The sequence below is a fragment of the Trachemys scripta genome, chromosome 8 (genome assembly GCF_013100865.1).
Source record: "Trachemys scripta elegans isolate TJP31775 chromosome 8, CAS_Tse_1.0, whole genome shotgun sequence".
Classification (NCBI taxonomy): domain Eukaryota; kingdom Metazoa; phylum Chordata; order Testudines; family Emydidae; genus Trachemys; species Trachemys scripta.
Genome location: NC_048305.1, coordinates 17379995 through 17397298, shown reverse-complemented (window position 1 = coordinate 17397298; position 17304 = coordinate 17379995). Strand labels below are relative to the sequence as shown.

The following is a 17304-nucleotide window of genomic DNA, read 5'->3' as shown; positions in this document are numbered from 1 at the left end:
CATCCATCATTCAGGGGAGCTCAGTGAAACTTTCCTTATATTTCACCACCACAATTACATTCCATTTCATGAGCATCAATCAATATTTAATACAGTGGTGTCAGCTTGACTGTAACACAAGAGGACCTAATAGGAACCCTGAATTATACATTGCATGGTAGGGAGAAAATAAAGAGGCTTTTCTTGTAAACCCAAAGATCTCCTTGCTGAGTCGATTTCTGGGAGACACTGCATGAAATCCGTATCAATGGACGAGGTTCAGAAGAAACTAAGCCAGAGGTATGAGGCAAGACCCCGCAAAGTGAGGTTCAAAATCTCTTCGGGATACAGTGGCCGGGTGTTAAAGCAGGTCTATGAAGATGGCCAGGAACTGGAGCCTCCAGAGGAAGAATCCCCTCACCGTTTTCTTCACCACAGCTTTGAGTCAGGGGACCATTTCAACAGGGTTGGAGAGGCACCAGAATCCAGGTTTTATTCATCAGCCAAACTGACTGCCCAAAGGATCAGTGTATTCAAAGAGGGTAGTAAGTACAATCTAGCAAGTAACCCTCCACTCTTCTGTGATTACCAAGCAAGTGATAGTCATCACAGGGTAAGTAATGTCCATGCTAGGTTTTCACACTGGCTGCAAAGTGGTTTTAAAATGGGTCCACTTTTAGACTATGGAGTCTGGGTCTTTGCCTGAAGTGTCTCAAATCAAAATGTAATAAATAAAGTCACACTGTCCATAGCTTTCACAAATTTGCATCGAACTTTGCAGGATTGGTTTAGCACACAGAAGTTATATGTACCAGTTATTCTATTCTATTTCATTCCATATAGGTAAGGTTCTACACCACAGTGTCTGCAGATCTTGCAGTAGTGACTAACATCTGTTGTGTGTGTTATGTGCGATTCCTTTTCTCTCTACTCCTCTTTCCAGTGGGGAAATTGTGTGTGTTTTGGTAAGGTACTATATAAATATTTACATGGTAGTGTGTGTTTATCTACCCAAATTGCAGGCCCAAGTGACTAGGTGCAAATGGCAGGTGACACTGGGCTAAATTGAAACCCTTTTTAAAACAGTGTATGAATTAATTAGCAAATGATTGATAGATTTGGGGAAGTTTAACAACTGTGAAGACTGAGCTTTTCCAAAGAACCTAAGGGAGTTGAATTTCAATAGGCTTTGGAAACCTAAAACTCTCTTAGGCTATTTTAAAAATCCCAGGCTTAGTTTGCACCAGCTATTTAATTAACATCATTTTGTGGAGTTTAAGGTCAGAACAACCCAAATACTCCTACATTAGGTCCAAAGGCTTTAGTTAGATAAAAACATTTCAGTCTTAAGGAAACTAAACTGTTGTGTACAACAGAGAGAGAATGGGAGAGACCAAGGTGCCATCAATGCCCGAGGGCTCTGCAATGACAGGGAATTGATTAGATGAGATATGCCCAGATGATCCAAGCAGGCAAACAATGCCCCATGCTGCAGAGGAAGGCAAAAAAACCCCTAGGTCCCAGGCAATCTGATCTGGGGGAAAATTTCTTCCCTACTCCAAATCTAGGGATCAGCTAGACCTTGAGCAAGTGAGCAAGACACCCCCGCCAAGCATCTAGAACGAGGATTCTCTGTACCACCACAAAGCACTGGTTCACTGTGTCGGTGTCCCATCTCCAGCTGTGGCCAATCTCTGATACTTCATGAGAAGTCCAAAACAAAACAACCAAACTACATCTGGCCAATTGTGCATGGGGAGGGATTGGGGGATACTGTGTCCTGACCCCTGCATATGACTGGATGAAGCAATTACTAGAGATGTGTCCCTTTAAATATTACAATGAACACACACACACACACACACACTCATTAATAATATACAGGGATTATGTTAAACTTCTCCTCTTGATGAATTATTTATGTGCCAAACTTTTCATTACCAGTTTGTTTACCTTAATTTTTATTAGCAACTAAATATTGTCATATTCTGATAAGCCTACTAATGAATAATACATGAGGAATCATGCTGTAGTTACACTTGTAATATCATAGCTATGTTAAGCTAATAAGCCTGCTAAGACTGAGTAGAGTATTTGATACAACAAGTAAATATCTAAAAAGTAAGATGTATATTCCCTGGGGAGAAAAAAGAATAACCAGAAAAGGTGAATGGGACTAGCTAATTTGATGGTTTGCTATTATTATTTCACTGGCAGGTTACTGATTCAAATACAGCTCAGGTTGATGGTAACCAGCTGTTACTGACCTCAGACAAGTGTTGGGTATCTGGTGGGATTTGGCAGTGTGCACTCCTTGCTAAAAACTGGACTGACATCACAAACCCAACGTAACTAGCATCTGAGCCTTAGATACAAGCAGAGAAACCAAGGATTTGGTGGGTCCCAAGACAGAGATACCTTGTCACCCCTTCGAGGTAGCCGAGGTACTCTGACAGACAGTTGCAGTAGGGGGAAACTTGTGTTGCTGCCTGTGCTGTTCTGTGAATAAATGGGGAGTGTCTGACTCCAGAGCTGACAATCTATTTAACAAGGAACGGAGGACCAGTGGGAAAAATGTTCTAAGGATGTTGAAAATTGTAAAATGGTTTCCCATGCACCATCAGGAATACTTCAGAGAAGAACCTATTAACACTCATTGCTAACTAAACCCGTGAGATAAGCACAGTATAACCCCAGAGGGCTAGCAGTGTAAAACCACTAACCTAGGTACTAGGTATTTAGCTAATGCATAATTGCCAAACCACCATGAATATTTGACCAATGGAAGGGCACTGGAACGAGTATTGGGAGACTTGGGTACTACCCATCGCAACCACTACCTTGGTCTGTGTCTTTAGGCAAGTCACCTAACTGCTCCGTGCCTCAGTTTCCCCATCTGTAAGTATTAGTAGTAGTATTAGTAAGCTTCCTATCCAAAATGCAACTGGTATTCTATCAACATCCATTCAATATATAGTTACCATGCTTGCATCATAAATATGCAGCTTTAAAAATCCCTCACCTAAACGAAAGGGCTTAAACTAATCTGAAAATGTTGTGCTTCTATTGGAAGTGGAGAAGATGGGCCGGGACATCGGCTGGTGTAAATCAGTGTAGCTCCATTGGCCAATTTGCATCAGCTGAAGGCCTGAGATGGTATCTCTTAAAAATGTAACATTTCCTATTGCTTGATATTAAGACACAAATACCTGCATAGAGCGAAATGTCAACACAATGTGTAAAATAACAGGATATGGAAACTACTGCATGATACTTGTAGAGAGAGAAGAGGAACTGGGCCAAGTGAGCAAACTTACTGTTTTACTAGAAGTGCTTGACAGCCCCCAGGTGAGCTTTAAAATTGGTAGAAAAGAATATAAATTCAAGGAACACAAGAACATTTGTTTAGTCCTTCTCTTCATTGTTAGATATAGAATACAACAGACTCTGGATTTAGTTGGTTTTGTTTCTTTTCCATCCAAGGATCTCAAAACACTTTACGAACATTAATAAATGAAGCCCCTCCTTCCCCCAAGAGGGAGGTAAGTATTTTTATGCCCATTTACAAATAGAGAAAGTGAGGCATAGCAAGGTTGATACTCAATTTCCAAAGGTGTTGCATACCTGCTGGCTGCAATGAAAACATCAACTTTGACTTCAGTGGGCATTGCAGGTGCTCAGCAGATCTGAGAATGAGGCCCAAGGTGACTTAGCTACAGTCACACACAAAGTTGGGGTGGAATCTAGATCTTTGTGGCCTAACCTGCGCTTTATTCACTACACTATGCCCCTTTTCTAGCACCTTTAATGTTCAATAATGAACTGGATTCTGGCAATGCATCAACTGTATAGGCAAACATGGCAGCCATTATGCAAACTGTAATAGCTCATGCACAGCCTTGGATATTGGAATTTACATTGACGAGAGGGAGTATTGTCTAGGACTCGAGTTATTCCTGGGTGAATTTCTAAGACACTTGCCTTTGTTTGGATGACTGCCCCCAAATTCTAGTCTACTCATCTGTACCTTTTTAAATCTGCAAAATTGAGTTAGGAAATGTTATGGACTCTCTTGACATCATTCGACACTTCCATTTCGGGGCAGGATCAGAAAGCGAAGACACGCCTGGAAATATGAAAAATTATGGGGAGATACATTTCTGCAAACTTCTCAACTGCCAAAAGGTGCAGGTCATTTCCTAATGCAGAGATGGTTTTCCTCCCTAATCCTCCCCTGCTGATTTCAAACCATGGTATTTTTATTTTTGTGGGGCTGAAACAAACAGATGGACTCCAGGATGCTGTCCTGCCCAAAGATGCAATTCGTGTATGAGGCTTATAGGGCCTTGTCCAACGCCCACTGGAGTCAATGAAAGATTCTCATTGACTTCAGTGAGTTTTGAATCAGGCCCATAGGACCAGATTTTCAAAGGAGTTCAGGGCTAGATTTTCAAGGGCTCAGCAGCCAGAATTGAGGCCCAAGTTTTTAACAGCGCTCAGCACCCAGTGTGCACTCAGTGTGTTGAGCTCTTCTTAAAATCTGCAGAGCAAGCCTATTGGGTGAACTGCAGTGAGCATTATGGGCCTTATTCCTCTGGAAATCACCAGGGCAGCAGAGTTTGCTGCTGCCTCAGCCTTGTACTGTGTGATGGTTTTGTACAGCCGAGGTACTCATGTGTCCCTTTTACAGCCCTCCCCCATTTTAGATTTTGGCAAGATTGTCATCTACACGAGCAACCTGAAAATCATCCGCACACCAATGGACAAGAAAGAGCTGATGAGAAAAATCATCCAGAACGAGGGCACTGATGACTGGTCCTTCATGTGCCAGGATGGGAAGGAAGGGGATGGTCATCAAATCAATGGGCGTGTGAAAGATGCAGAAAACCAACTTGCTGACAACCAGTATGTGCAGGTAAGGTAAGATGGGCTGCAGTGCTTCATCCCCACTCCTGCTGTGTCCTCCTAGCCTGGTCAGGGCCCTGAGAATTCCCACATCAGCCCCACTTCAAAGCTCACCCATCTGCAAGGTCACCAGTTACTTCAGCTGAAATTGGCATCAATGTTGTTCTTATATCGACTGTGGGAGATCACTATTTATGCAGCAAGGCATCCCTGACACCCAGGGGATAGGGGCTATACTTCTGTAGTGCTAGTTTGTCCTGAATCTTCTCCCTAGTGAAGTCAGTCGGTCTTCCATTGACTTTTATGGCTGTTAGACCAGGCCCTTTGTCCCTGTCTCCCAGAAGAACGAGAGAACAGGCCTTAGAGCTGACTTTGAATCTCCCCATGCAGAGCACTATTACTAAATGGCTGAGCCAGCCCTGAGGTTGTAACAGAAGTCCTTTAATATCAGCAGAAATATTTCAGATTCAGGTCCTCCATTTTTTGCACAGGTCATTCTTTCCTCATCAGGATTCCAATTAGTCTGACCTTAATGGGCTCCCAGAATGTAGTGCCGCTGTGCAGTGACACTCTTGAGAATTACAACTTTTGCAAATCAATAACTGACCTTTTATGCTTGGTGTAGTTTTATTTACAGAAATTCTCCAAACACAAAATCTGCTTGTGGCTCAGATGTATGATGTACAGGGAAACTGAATGCTGTACCTTCTCTGGAAAGTTTTATGGCAGAGGTTTTCCAAAGTGACTCGTGGATTCAGGTGCCTCAGTTTTTGGGTGCTGAATTTGAGGCACCTAAAAGTGGCTTGAGTTTCAGAGGGCGAGTGCTCAAAACCAGGGCGTCCTTAAGGTGTCTCAAAATCATCACCCAAAATTGATCATCCAAATCAGTAGCACGTACAGTAACATGGATCTTGGTTTGGTTAAAAACAGGTAAGGGGAGACCAGTTTTTGAATGTGGTCACATAATTTAGGGATCCACATCCAACATTTAACCTCCAAAGCTCTGAATGGGTTTGGGATCTCATTACTTGGGAGGCTACCTCCTTCCCTACAAGATACTCTCATAGCTGCAATCCGTGGAGGTGCTCAAGGTGGAGTTCCCTCAATGCAGACAGGGGGAGCTGCCATAAGGTGTTGTCCTTGAATAGTCTAACCTTGCAGAAGCTCAGCGAAGCCCATCAATTTTCCTGGTCACCTGGGATGAAGAGAATATGGTAAAAGGTGAGGTTTCCATGATTAGGTCTGGTTCTTTTTGGAGGGTAACTATGGGCCAGTCTATTTGAATAGATAGATTGTATTTGATATTGTGCAACCTCAGAGCCCTGGAAGGTGCCTATTAGTATTATCATTACAAGTTGAAATACACCAGTTTGGACTTTCAGCAGGTAGGCATCTAAAACATGTATCTGGCACCAAACTACACCTTAACTTAGGCCCTCAAATTTCACCATTTGCTCTGTAATGCTATGCAAAGTAGAAGTCCATGAATGATGCAAATACCTGAACTTGACATCCTTTTTGCAGTAAGGCATTTTCCCAGTGAAGATATTTAATAACTTCTGGGATCTGCAGACGCAGAGAATTTTGAGAGGGATTTGAAAGAGAGTGCCTGGCACACACAGATGGAGAGGCAGTTGCAGGTGCATGGGGCAACATGGAAGATGGCATGATGGTGTGTATGGAGGGGGGAAGATAAAGAAGGAGATGAAAGAACAGATGAGGCAAGATTCACTGGTGGAGAGACAGAGGAAAGAGGAGTGGTGCGAAATGCCAGCAGAAACAGATGGAGAGCTATGCAGAGCCTTGAGGGAGAAGGAAAGAAACTTGAACTTCATTGCATTCCACACAGCCCATAATTATTATTTGTGGTAGCATCATAATATGCCAGGCATGTCCCACAAACATGGGAAGACACAGTCCCTACCTTGGAGAGCTCCCTATAAGCAGAACAAGGATAGGAAACCCAAGCAGGTAGCAGGAGGGAGAGCAGTGTATCAAAGCCATGAGCTGTTGTACTGAGTTGAGGAGAATTTCTCCCTAAATTGGGCTCTTCTGGTGCCAGTTCTCTGCTACTTTGTGTGTTACTAATTAGATTCCTGGTGTTAAAGAAAGGATATTTGTTTGATTCTTTTCTTTCAGGAAGGAGACACTGAGCACAATTGCTCTCAGTGCAAAGGGTCAGGCTCAGCCCCCTGCTCTCTGTGCCACGGAAGCAAGTTTTCAATGTTGGCTAACAGATTTAGAGAGTCCTACCGGGCTCTCCGATGTCCTGCTTGCAATGAAAATGGCTTGCAACCTTGCCAGGTCTGTGCCCGATAATCGTATCTACCATCCCTTCAACTACCTATGCGTACCCAGGTCAATGCTTCACTGAAACCTTAGTACACATTGTCTATTCTTCATATAAGAAAGCAACCAGTGTATAATAGCAGGTTATTAAAAAGTGGCAAGAGTGCATCCTGCACACCCCTAAATGTACATCTAAACCTACTCCTATTACTGTTTGTACATGCACTTGTTGCGTCTTCTAATTAAAGTAGACCCCAATCCTGCAAACACTTATACATTGTGTTTAATTTGACATGTGAGTAATGCAATGAAGACAAAGGGACTACACATATTTATAAATTAAGCACATGCTTAACTCTATAGGGTGGGAACTGCATGTTTACATAGTGCCTAGTACTGTGGGACTGCAATGCTTGTCTGGGCCCTGTAGGTGCTCCTGTAATACAATAATAATACTAATAAACGGCAGAAGTAGCTGTACTTTAAGCATGTGAGTAACTTGTCAAATTACAAAATGTTTGTATAAAAACAATGCTGCATGTTGGCAAAACCTCCTCCTAGATTTAACTTGGTGGACATTTTAAAATGATACTTTATTGTGCAATTCACTCTACCCTGCAGTGGATTTCCTGCAGATTTCAAATATAGTCTTATGATACACAGCAATTTTTCCAGTGTATGATTTAAGTAGCAGACTAGAGCCTTTCTCCCAGTCTGAAACCTTATTGAGAAATTACCATGGGGAAATTTAAAAATAGAAAAACTGGAGTGTTTTATAGCCTGATCCTCAGAAGTGCTGACCCACAGTTCCCATTGATGTTAATGGGAATTGCAGATGTTCAGCACTGCTCCGGATCAGGCTGTTGGTGAACAGGGCTCCTGTTGCTTCGTATTAATCCCAGGTTGTAATTTGCAAAATATAAACTCTAATTAGTTTAGCTGAAGCAGCGATGTTAAATAGTTAGCAGGCTACCAGTGGCAGCACAGGACACAAGGGCTTCATAAAAAGTGGAGGCAAACAGGGGAAATGCTTTTTGTTTTCTAAAAGCTTATTACATTTGATATTCTTGGGTAATGTTAATGAAGGTTTAACTTGCATATTACCTCTGAGACTCTGAATTAAGAGGCTTCTTACATGCTCTACATGCTGAGGTTGCAAGCCTAGACAGAGTAATGTATGGTTGAGTTTGTACTTTGGCATGTGTATGTTATAAGATTTCTCTGAGACAGTTGGATTATTAGAAATAATGCCATCCTAGTTTTCAGATCTTCTGATGTTTGTAACTGATATCAAAACTATGCTTTTAAAAAAGTGCATAATAATATCGCAGATCATTTAGTTTCCTTAACTTGGTGCACTGCCATTCTATGCTGGGAATTTGAATGGATGGGGTCCTGATCTGTGCATGAACTAATGGTAAAAATGACTCCAAAAGTCTGTAATTCCCATCAAGTATATATCTGTCCTCAAATTTTGTTTGGTTTTCATTTCAAAATGTTTTTCTTGAGTTTTGTTGGCTTTATTTACAGTTTCACCAGTGTAAAATAAATGAAATGTACATTATTTTGCCTAGTATACATAAGCTGAATACTTACAATAAAAAATAGCTGAAAATGTAAATTTATAAAGTAACTATTTATTGTTCTTTCTCATTGGACAGATTCCTTCCCCAGCACTATTATCAGTTCTTCACACCTCTCCTTGTCAGCTATCCCCATTCACCTTGACCCCTTAGTTTAACATTTCCATTGTTCGAAACACTGGGTCTAGTACTGAGATCTATTCTTTCCTATTTACTTCAATAGGAACATGGCCTAAATAAAGGCTATGGACTTCAGGATCCGTGTCTGTGTGCATTGTGAGACAGGTATATGAAGGACACATAATATTAAGTACTGTGTTGTATAATTATTTGGGTTTATATAATTTTTTTCTTTCAAATTGATTCAGCTGATTTTGCTTACATATTGCCCTGAGTAACTTAATAAATGTTCACTTACTTTACCGGGTAAATAACATTGAATAATGTGTTTGCTCTTTCTTAAAACGCCACATTCAGATGGACACAGTGAGATTATTTTACTATTTATATTTCCATCGGGCACAGGCACCCCTGTCCGGATAGTTGTCCAGTTGTATTAGGCACCATATACAGTACCTGTCCTGTCTGGACTAGCTGCTGGGAGATATGGGTTCTGATACTACATTTCTCTGTGATTGTAGCAGAGTCTTTTCACCTCTCTGTACTCCCACTTCCTTTCCCTCCTTGTGTCTGTCTTGTCTATTTACACGGTAACCTCTTCTCTCTCATTAGCTGATAGCACAGTGCCTAGCACATGCTCTGTAGGGTGGGCAGGGACTGTCTATTTGTTCACTGTTTGTACAGCACCTAGCACAGTGGGACCCTGATCCATGACTACAGCTCCTAAGTGATACAGCAATGAAAAAAATAATAATGATTCATAATAATGGGGCCCTGATCTTGGCTGGAAGCTGTAGACTCTACTATACTATGAATCAGAATAATAATGAAGAGGACAAGCCATATAGGAGGGTGAGGGAATCAAATGTGAGCCAGTAAGGAAATCAAATGTAAAATCTTTATGTATTTACATTGGTACTATCTTTGTGTAATTATTGTAAAAAGTTACAGTAAGTACCAGCTGTCTCCCCCTCCCCCACTGCTCAATCTAGCCAATGTTATGTTGTGGATTTCTTATGGGTGTTGTGCCAGAGGTGGGTCCTGAGCAGAAATTTGAAGGAAAAGAAGGTAGTGACCTTAACCATCACTTCCATGTTCCATGCATAAGGAGCGACATTAAAGAACAGCAGAGATATTTGCATAAATTGAAAAGTAGGTGAAGGAGGCTGACATTATAGGCACATTGGAAGAGGCAGGGTCTTGTGATAAGAGACGAGGGAGGGGCAGAACTATGATGGCCCTGGAAGGTAAAGAAAAGAATTTTGAACTTGAAGCAGCGAAACAAGGAGACAGTGATGTGATTATACTGACAGCCAAGGAAGGTGATCGCAGCAGTTGTGTTCTGTATGGACCTTGGGATGGGCATGGGGGAATGTTGGTGTTATAGAGGCTGAAAAGGAAGAGTAAATAACAAAGAGATGATAAAGATCTGGACAAGAATTGGGCTGTTTGGACAGAAAGGAGAGGACGGAGCTACACTATGATATGGCAGAAGAAGCAGGAACAGTTGGACACAACCTGAGTGTGCAGGGCCGCAGAGCAGAACTGAGAAGGCCCAGGAGGAAAGAGCGGGGTTACCAGGGCTGAGGCTGGGCCAGGGGAGACATTCAGCATGGCAGCCCACTAGTGACACTCCACGTAGGGTGAAGTGGCCAGGGCGAAACACACTCCTGCTACCTGGAGAAAATGGACCAGCCGCTGCCGCGGGCCCAGAAGGTCCCCAGGTCCCCGCCCCAGCTCTGGGGGAAAGGGGCGTGGTCTGAAGGCAGGTGGGCGGAGCCGGGCCCAGGCAGACCGTGCTATAACTGGCTGTTAAAGCCTAGCGTGGGCCAGGGTTGTTGTAGCCCCTCCCCTGCAAGTTGGGGGAAGTTCGTAAAGGGACCCGCTGAGCGCGCCGGCCCGGGGCATGGGGGTCACGGTGGACGTGCACCAGGTTTTCAGATACCCCTTCGAGCAGGTGGTGGCCAGCTACCTCCGCAAGGTAACGGGAGGGGGCGTCTCCCGCCGGGCTCGAACCCCCGACTCAGCCCTTCCCGCCCCATCCGCTTCCACCGCCGCTTTCGCAAGCGGTTCAGTCTAGGCTCCCTCCCCGGCTCCGCGTTCCTGCCCGCAGGCAGCGCTCTCGGCCGGCTACTGTGTCTCCGCGCTGCTACTGGGTCCGCTCTGCGCTGCTGGGCTGCGCGGGCTGTCGGGACTTCCTTGCCGTGCTGGCGATCCCCCCCCCGGCCTCCATTTTGGGGCCAGCTGACTGAGGGGAGGGGGGTAGCCAGTGAGGGTAACTGAGGTCAGTGTAATGCCGTAGTCACTTAGAGTTTAAATGGTTATTTATGTCCCTGTGGGCCATGATCTGGATCACTTCTGCTGCGCCTCCCCTGGTTTGCACAGGGCTGTAGTCGCTGTAACTGGTACCTGCCTGGACTCTTGCTGGGGAGACTCTCACCGATCTGAGGGGCATTCATGTCCAGACCCCCAAAGGAGAGTGGGTCTGAGTGATGTTTCATTGCCGCCTTCCGCTCCAAACATGGGGGGGGGGGGGGGAGGAGGGACTGGTTTTCCTCCCAAAGAGCTACTAGCGGCTGTGTTTGACTCAGGTTTCACTCCGTGAAGTTTCACTGCCTTTTTTTTTTTTTTTCTACTTCGAAAATTCCTCCTCCTTTAGAGCTATTTCCCAACCTCCTTTCCAGCGCCAATATCTATATTCGCTCTTTTCTTGGAAGTCTTTAGTGCAAATCACTTCTCTGTCTTCGGTTAAAGTTAAGTCCCTATGTAGGACTCGAATTTCACTATTCAACGTTTTTTCTTTTAAAAAAAGTGAGTTTACAATAAATAGTAGGCCGTGATTACCAGGGTACAGTTAGGGGACCCTTTAAAATGCGGTCACGACCCACAGTTTAAGAACGGTTGCCATATACTAAAGTTATGTAACCAAATGATCTGCCAGTGAGGCATATCCTGATTCTCACATCAATAAACAGGGTGCTGGTTCTTGAAAACACTATCTTCCCCTAATTGGTTAGTTTTATAAGGCAATTTGCGGTGCAAGCCTCTTCCCTCTCCTGCTTTTAAGGAGGAGGGGCAATTTTTAAAGGAACATGCACTGTTAAATGTACTGTACTTAAAAAAAAAGTTTAAAATAGTTTCAGGTACTACTACAACATCTCAGGAGTTCCTCTGCCAATTATTGTGGTTATATGCACTTAGACATATAAGTTATAGAATTTTTTTTCTTTCCTGTGCTGCTGTGGGAAAGACCCCTGCTGTAGGTAGGAAACATCTTGACTGTATAGGGGAAACAAGTGAAAGTGACTGGACCCAAAGAGTCATCAAATGCTCGAAGTAAACAAACTGGCGGGGGGAGGGAATAGAAATATTTGTTCTCTGATCTCTTTCAGTCAGAGTAATCTTAGGTGTTATTACCATATCCAAAGGTTCTCAAACTTATTGCATTGCACCCCATTCTGACAACAGTTACTACATGACTGGGGGGAGGGAAACGAAGCCGGGAGCCAGAACCCCACGTAGGGGTGGAACTCGGGCTTGAGCCCTGGGTCCCCGCAAGTCTAACGCGGGCCCTGGCGACCGCATTAAAATGGGGTCATGACCCACAGTTTGAGAAGGGTTGCCATATACTAATAATAGATCAAAATATTCAGACAAACGTGTGACTTCAACTATTTCTTTTGAGGCCATGTGGTCTCTTACACTTGTTTGACTCAATGTTCTGGTGGGTTTTTTGGAGGGCTATGCAGCCTTGTAAATGGAAGGAAGTGGAGAGCAACTATTGGCAGAAGAAACTGTTAGTTGTGAGCTTAGTATTCCGTAATTCTCTCTCTCTCTCTCTCTCTCAGTATAATTATGTGCTTCTCACTTGGATGAAAGCATACAGGTCTGCATAAAAGTGATATTGATTTGTCTGTCATTTTGGGAGTAGTGTTCTCTCCAGCACTGCCTTATGTCTCTTTAAATTTCAGTAGTTGTTTCCTTGTGACCTTACCCACATATCTAATCTACACTGGTGCTTTAGGCAGTGCAGGTTGATACCTGATAAGTAACCAAGTAGCTGCATAAGGGAGGAATTGGAAAACATTTCTATTCAACTAGGAAAAATGCTTTCAGGGTTATAGCTATGCTAAATTGTGATGTGTTTTAAATCATGTTTTTCTGTGCATCTGTGGAAGATTCAAGTCTCCATGTAAACATCTGTGGAGTAGTAACCAACTCCATTTACTTTATAACATAGGCTGCACTCCTGCAAGTGCATACCCATGGGCATCCTGCTGCTCTGAGCCAGAATGAAGTCCAAGGAACTGTGAGCATAGGGTTCTGTTGACAGAATGAATTTGCAGGATTGGGCCCTTAAATATCTGTGTTCTTCAAGGGACACTGTTGAAGTGAGTGGGCTCAGACTTTGGATTTTCTTTCAAAACAGAGGTCAGTAGAAATGTTTCCATGCTATGATATCAATAATTAATAGTGAAATAATTTTATTTGGCTGTAGACACCCTCCTAGAGAACCTGTAAACCTAGTGTTGCAGTTAGTTTTTACACCAGAGACATGAAACTGGTTACGCTCTCTGTTGTCCAAAATGATGACCGTGCAAAATCTACATATTACTCTGGGAAGTAGATTTATAAAAGTGAAATAATTGAAGGTGGTGGTCAAATGCAGGTAAATGATGTCTCATTGTCGGAGCTGGGCTTGGCCATGTTGCATTCTAGCAAATTTCCCTTCTGTGCGTTACACTCTTGTACACATAAGAATGGCCATACTGGGTCAGACTAAAGGTCCATTAACCCAGTGTCCTGTCTTCTGACTGTGGCCAATGCCAGGTGCTTTAGAGGGAATGAACAGAACAGGTAATCATCAAGTGATCCATTCCTAGTTTCTGGCAAGCAGAGACTAGGGACAGGTTCCCGAGTGTGCATCCAAACTCTTCTTTTGCTTGTTGGTTTCCTTTGAATAAAAGAACTTGGGGGCTGAATTGTAATCTTTGTTTAATATGCTGACCCTAGTTTCATTGCCCTCGAGCAGTGATTCTTTTCTTATAAGAACAAAGGGGAAATCCAGAGCAGTGCCCACAATATTCTGTTTTTGCAACATATGCTTTAAACATTAACTTGACATTGACAATAGAGAAACAGCTGTGTAGCACAGGGCATCTCCATGACTTCAGTCACAAATAATACTGTTTGTTTGTTCAGAACATCTTACAGTGACAAGAAGTAGAGTGGAGAACGTTCTGCAAATTGCTTTCCAAAATGCAAACTCTCACTAAAGCCAAGCATGGGCTCATACATTTTGGTCTGAATTGGCTGAAACAGTATCTTGCACATCCCTTGGGGCTCATCAGAAGAGAGCAGCTGCAGTCTCCTCAAGAAAAAGATGGTCTCTGAGGAGAAACAAAAAACCTGTGCGTGCGCTTAAGAAAGCAAAATCTTACTATGGTCGGGGTAGTGCTGTGAAAACTAACAAACTGCATGGTTCCAAAGACCAACCTTATAATTGACAGAGCATGTGCAACTTGCTGTGGCCCTGTGAAGTCCTGTCAGACCTAATTAGGGTTCTGACCCCGCACAACCATCACTCTGTGCACAGTCAACTGCAGAAAAGGGAGTGACCAAAATCACTTTTTGCTATCTGAATCAAGAGTGGGCTATGCTACTCGTTAAATAAAGATGTCCTTGCTAAAGCTGCTGGTGTCCTGTGCCCCCGAGAAAAGAGGATGTCTACTTCTAGGTTGGGTTTTTTATTTTTATTAAGGGTTCTGCCACCTCTTTAAAAACCTTAGGGATGGTAGGAGTGAGTGTTATTGCTCTCCTTTCAAGAAATATTGTGGTTCCTTTTTGTTTTGAAAACTCATGGGGGGATCTCCTGGCCCTATTCAAGTCAATGGGAATTTGGCCATTGACTTAAATGGGGTCAGGATTTCATCCTGTGTAGTTCACCAAGGAATCAGTGTTTGGATACATGAATAAGGGCATGTAAAAGACATGGTCATGTTTTGTATTTTTATTGACCATATATTCCTTCTTCCAAAATGTTATGGCTCAATACTAAATTGCACGGATTCACTGCAGTGGTAACATGCTGTACTCTGAAACCCCACACGAGCCATTTTTGGTTATGTTAAACTTTTCAATTATTATTCCACAATCTATTTCTCAAAAACCTCCATGTCAGAATGCTGAACAGCAAGTGCAGACAAAAGTGCACAGTGTGCAGTCTGTCTTTCCTCTTCTGTTCTATTAATCTTCCACAGCTGTTCCTTTCTTAACACAAAAACAAACAAACAAAAACCCACCCAGTGCACACACATGACCCTCTGCAAAGTTAGAAAAAATAATATATTGTCACAGATCAAGACCACAGGAACTGGAAGGCTGGCAAACTCAGATAGACATATTTAATAACTTTACATTTTAGGATGATGCAGAACAGTTAACTAATCAGAATGGGATGTGCTTTGAAATCATAGAACTGGAAGGGACCTCGAGAGGTCATCTAGTCCAGTCCCCTGCACTCAAGGCAGGACTAAGTATTATCTAGACCATCCCTGACAGGTGTTTGTCCAACCTGCCCTTAAAAATCCCCAATGATGGAGATTCCATACCTCCCCTAGGCAATTTATTCCAGTGCTTAACCACTCTGACAGGAAGTTTTTCCTAATGTCCAACCTAAACTGCCCTTGCTACAATTTAAGCCAATTGCTTCTTGCTCTATCCTCCGAGGTTAAGCAGAACAATTCTTCTCCCTCCTCCTTTTATGTACTTGAAAACTGTTATCATGTCTTCTCTTCTCCAGACTAAACAAACCCAGTTTTTCAATCTTCCCTCCTAGGTCATGTTTTCTAGACCTTTAATGATTTTTGTTGCTCTTCTCTGGACTTTCTCCAATTTGTCCACATCTTTCCTGAAATGTGGTGCCCAGAACTGGACCCAGTACTCCAGTTAAGGCCTAATCAGCGCGGAGTAGAACGGAAGAATTACTTCTCATGTCTTGCTTACAACACTCCTGCTAATATATCCCAGTATTATGTTTGCCTTTTTTTTTTTTTTTTTTTTTTTTTTGCAACAGTGTTACACTGACTCATATTTAGCTTGTGATCCACTATGACCCCCAGATTGCTTTCCGCAGTACTACTTCCTAGGCAGTCATTTCCCATTTTGCATGTGTGCAACTGATTGTTCCTTCCTAAGTGGAGTACTTTGCAGTTTGTCTTTATTGAATTTCATCTGATTTACTTCAGACCGTTTGTCCAGATCATTTTGAATTTTAATCCTATCCTCCAAAGCACTTGCAACCCCTCCCAGCTTGATATCGTCTGCAAACTTTATAAGTGTCTTCTCTATGCCATTATCTAAATCACCCATGAAAATATTGAAGAGAACCAAGTCCCAGAACCAATCCCTGCGGGACCCCATTCGTTATGCCCTTCCACCATGACTGTGAACCACTGATAACTACTCTCTGGGAACGATTTTCCAACCAGTTATGCACTGCCCCTTATAGTAGTTCCATCTAGGTCGTATTTCCCTAGTTTGTTTATGAGAAGGTCATGTAAGGCTTTTGATACTGTCTCGCTAAAGTCAAGATATACCACATCTACTGCTTTTCTCCCCGCCTCCACAAGGCTTGTTACCCTGTCAAAGAAAGCTATCAGGTTGGTTTGACACAATTTGTTCTTAACAGTCAGCATGGATTTGTCATTTATCACCTTATTATCTTCTAGGTGTTTGCAAGTTGATTGCTTAATTATTTGCTCCATTATCTACAATATATACAAATGTTCACTACAAACCAGTGGTGCAAGTAGAATTCATTTCTTACCGGTACGCTGCACTTGTGGGAGGGACACAAGGGGGGGGGGAAGAAAGGGGTCACCAGCTAAAGGGGGAGTATGTGACCTCCCCATGTGACCGCCCACATGACCTCGTCCCCAGCCCGGGGTCCCCGCGCTCTCCCTGTCCCCTCCCCATGATCCATCCCACTTTACCGGGGAGGGAGCTCTGTCCTCTTCCCGCTGTGCTGGAGACTTCCGAACTGCAGGACTCTCTGGAACTGCAGTGGTGAAGGGAGCAGAATGTGGGGCCGTTGGGCAGCCCCACGCCAGCAGCTCCTCTGGCGCAGCTGTACTGCCCCTGGCCCCACCCCAACCTTGTCCTCCGGCGGGGCTGCTGTACAGACTTCAGACAGGAGACGCAGCTGTGTGGAAGGGCTGGGGGCAGTTCCTCAGGCACGCCAGAGGAACTGCTCCTCCTGTGTCTTTCCGGTACGGAATACTGGCTATAAATATCTTACTAGTACAGTGTACCGTACCACCGTACTTGCACCACTGCTACAAACATAGAAAAGAGGGACATGGACCAGAGTTGATTTTAGTTGATTTTCTTAGGTGTGTGACAATTCGGGGTCAGAAAAGAGGCATTG

The 17304-nt window shown here is 43.4% G+C and overlaps 2 protein-coding genes across 2 annotated transcripts in view; both read left to right on the top strand.

The window, feature by feature from the left end:
- Positions 1-247: 247 nt before the first annotated feature.
- On the top strand, positions 248-7203 carry GRXCR2 (glutaredoxin and cysteine rich domain containing 2). Its single transcript, XM_034778165.1, has 3 exons — positions 248-592; positions 4670-4894; positions 7024-7203. The coding sequence occupies exons 1-3, from the start codon at positions 248-250 to the stop codon at positions 7201-7203; spliced, it is 750 nt and encodes a 249-aa protein (XP_034634056.1).
- Positions 7204-10709: 3506 nt separating this feature from the next.
- Positions 10710-17304, top strand: part of PRELID2 (PRELI domain containing 2) — a 40254-nt gene continuing 33659 nt past the window's right edge. Inside the window, exon 1 of the mRNA XM_034779463.1 lies at positions 10710-10857. Within this exon, the coding sequence (XP_034635354.1) occupies positions 10783-10857 (75 nt within the window). The 5' untranslated portion in view covers positions 10710-10782. The remainder of the gene's footprint in view (positions 10858-17304) is intronic.

Coding starts and splice junctions, on each gene's coding strand:
- GRXCR2 (XM_034778165.1), top strand. CDS start 248: ATGGACGAGGTTCAGAAGAAACTAAGCCAGAGGTATGAGGCAAGACCC. Junction 593..4,669: donor CAAGTGATAGTCATCACAGG/GTAAGTAATGTC, acceptor TCCCTTTTACAG/CCCTCCCCCATTTTAGATTT. Junction 4,895..7,023: donor CTGACAACCAGTATGTGCAG/GTAAGGTAAGAT, acceptor CTTTTCTTTCAG/GAAGGAGACACTGAGCACAA.